Genomic DNA, 2,498 nt, shown 5'->3' on the forward strand with positions numbered 1-2,498 from the left:
TCTCTCTCTCTCTCTCTCTCTCATGTCCAGGTCACGCTAATTTCTTGCGCGACAAATCTCGCGGATCAAAATTGGATCCTGACGATTACCGCTTGAAGCCGCCGCAATTCGTTGTATCGATGCGTCGTACACGAGGTGCCGCACATTAGATCTCGACGATGACCGCTTCCCCTTCCCTTCTCTCCTTCTCCGTCTGTTCTTCCTTCTCTTTTCGATTTTGTATTACCGGCAGCAACGGTGCGGCGGCATTCAGCGTGCATTCAGCCGAAATGTATTGTTTTCGTCCCTATACAAAAAAATGCAAAAGTTCTAGAATGATTTTCCAACTCCTCTACCTGCTCGTCGATAACGCATAATCTAACGTATTTCTAAGATTTTCGAGAGAAGACGACTATATATTAGACGCGAGGTAATCAAAATCCCCTTGTCTTGGAAAAGGGAGAAGTATAATTTGTAGATTTCGCGATAATTCAAAGGATAATTCATAGTTTATAGCTTTTCTCTTATTTTTTTTACTCGTTACAAGATTGTTGATTGAATTGCTATTTTTTTTAGATTACGTGTATTTTGAGACTGCCACCTCGTCGCCGTATCAGATTAGGAGGATAGAAGAATTAAATAAGGTAAGATATTGAAAGCGGCGCTGTTGCATTTTAGCGAGAAATTATAATGAGGATCGACCGGCTATTTATATTCGTCTCTTCTATCTAAATGTATTTAAATTCTCTTAATAATTCAGATATATGCGTATACCTACACTACAGACGATAGACTCGACGTAAAAATTCGTTAATCTCTTCATTTTCTGTTCTTACAGACCGCGAACGGGAATGTGGAAGCAAAAGTCATGTGTTTCTTCAGGCGGAGGGATTTGCCGACTACCTTAGTTATGCTAGCAGACAAACATCAATGTAAGTAGCACACGTCCACACGCGCAAACTACCGTGTTATCGTAAATATTTGTAAAGGTATGGGAGGACTGTGTGTGACAGGGTCTCACGCGCGCCCGCGCGCGCGCACGTTAGTATAGAATTATTCCGATTTTTCTCTACGTCGCTTCACGCACGTTTTTCTTCCACGTATCCCAGAAAAATAATACTTCCCTTTTTCTAGATATAAGCTAAACACGCTTTCTCATGAGGAGCTATCTATTCCGATAAGCGTTTTGTAACACAGTCCTGGATTTACGAATTGTATACTAACGAATTACTAACAACGCACGAATGCCTGCTTTCGTTAATACGACGTGGAAAAGAAGCGTATCTCGCGCGAGTATTCCTCGGAGGTGATCCCTAGCCACCCGTTCGCGACGGTCCGACGAAATCGCGGTTTTCGAGCGAACGCAAAATGCGACGACACGAGCGAGACGTTGAATTACCATAAAGTACGAGAAGGACGAGTTAGTTTTAACGCTCGCCGGCGTACGGCAGATCGATAACCGTTCATAGGTGAGGAAAATTTCATCCGCGAGCACGGTTTCATCTCCCAGCATGGAAGATTCTGGCCGCAATTTCCAAGCGGTATCGATTTTCTCCGCTTTGGCAATCATTATTGACGAGAGACACCTCTCGCGATACAGGCGATATGAAAATTCGAGAGACACGGGAAGCCGCGTGTTACACCGCGCTCGCCTCTGGGCGTGTGTGTGTTTGTGTGTGTTGTGTCGTGACTCGCACAGGAAGAGTCGCAAAGCGTCACTACCTTTGCGATCGTCGTCGTGTAACACGGCTGTACTCGAGGGAGCTCATTATAAGTTTGATTTGCAGAATCTGTTGTGACGAGAATCCACAGAAATGTATCTATATCAGAGGGGAAATAGCTAGTTTTTCCGAAAGAAAAAAAGAACTGTCTTTGCGATTGTATCATTGTTATAGATATACTCGGAGTTGATTGTTACTTTGATTTGCAAATTTCTGTTGTGACAGAAATATATCTGTATTAGAAAAAGGGAATAGTTTCCGAAAAAATTATCTTTGTGGTCGTCGTCGTCGTGTAGCACGGTTATACTCGGGGAAACTTATTATTATATAGTTTGAATTGCAGAATCTGTTGTGACGAGAATCTACAGAAATGTATTTATATTAGAGGGGAAATAGCCGTTTATAAAAAAAAATGTATCTTAAATCGATCGATCTCAAGAAGACGCTTTCGGAAATTTCGTGCTCGAGGTGCGAATATTTCGCGCGTGGTTGATTTTAAGCGAAACGATTCGCTTATTCCGTCCGACATTAATACGTTCTCCAAGGACGGGAAAAAAAATCGCGTTCTCAGGAGACACGCGATGTACACGCATACATGTAGGCGCACACACGCACGCACGCATTTCTGTTTCTATCGCCGCCCGCGTATAGTTACACGTTATTCCGGGGCTTTCTCGATTTTTCCTTCGCAATGACAAAGATAATGAGACGCGGGGATTTGGGGTGGGAATGTATAATAAGTAAAGTTACGGGGGTGGTTGGGCGGATTGTGGGAGACGGGGGTTGTATCGATCTGCC

The 2,498-nt window shown here is 43.4% G+C and overlaps 1 protein-coding gene across 2 annotated transcripts in view; it reads left to right on the forward strand.

The window, feature by feature from the left end:
* The window catches only part of MTA1-like (metastasis associated 1-like), a 12,212-nt gene that overhangs the window by 1,606 nt on the left and 8,108 nt on the right, over positions 1-2,498 (forward strand). For both annotated transcript variants that reach the window (XM_018545677.1, XM_018545678.1), the window contains exons 2-3: positions 556-623; positions 818-911. In XM_018545677.1, coding sequence (XP_018401179.1) covers positions 556-623; positions 818-911 — 162 coding nt within the window. The remainder of the gene's footprint in view (positions 1-555; positions 624-817; positions 912-2,498) is intronic.

This window comes from Cyphomyrmex costatus, unplaced genomic scaffold, assembly GCF_001594065.2.
Source record: "Cyphomyrmex costatus isolate MS0001 unplaced genomic scaffold, Ccosl1.0 scaffold5, whole genome shotgun sequence".
NCBI classification, from domain to species: Eukaryota; Metazoa; Arthropoda; class Insecta; order Hymenoptera; family Formicidae; genus Cyphomyrmex; species Cyphomyrmex costatus.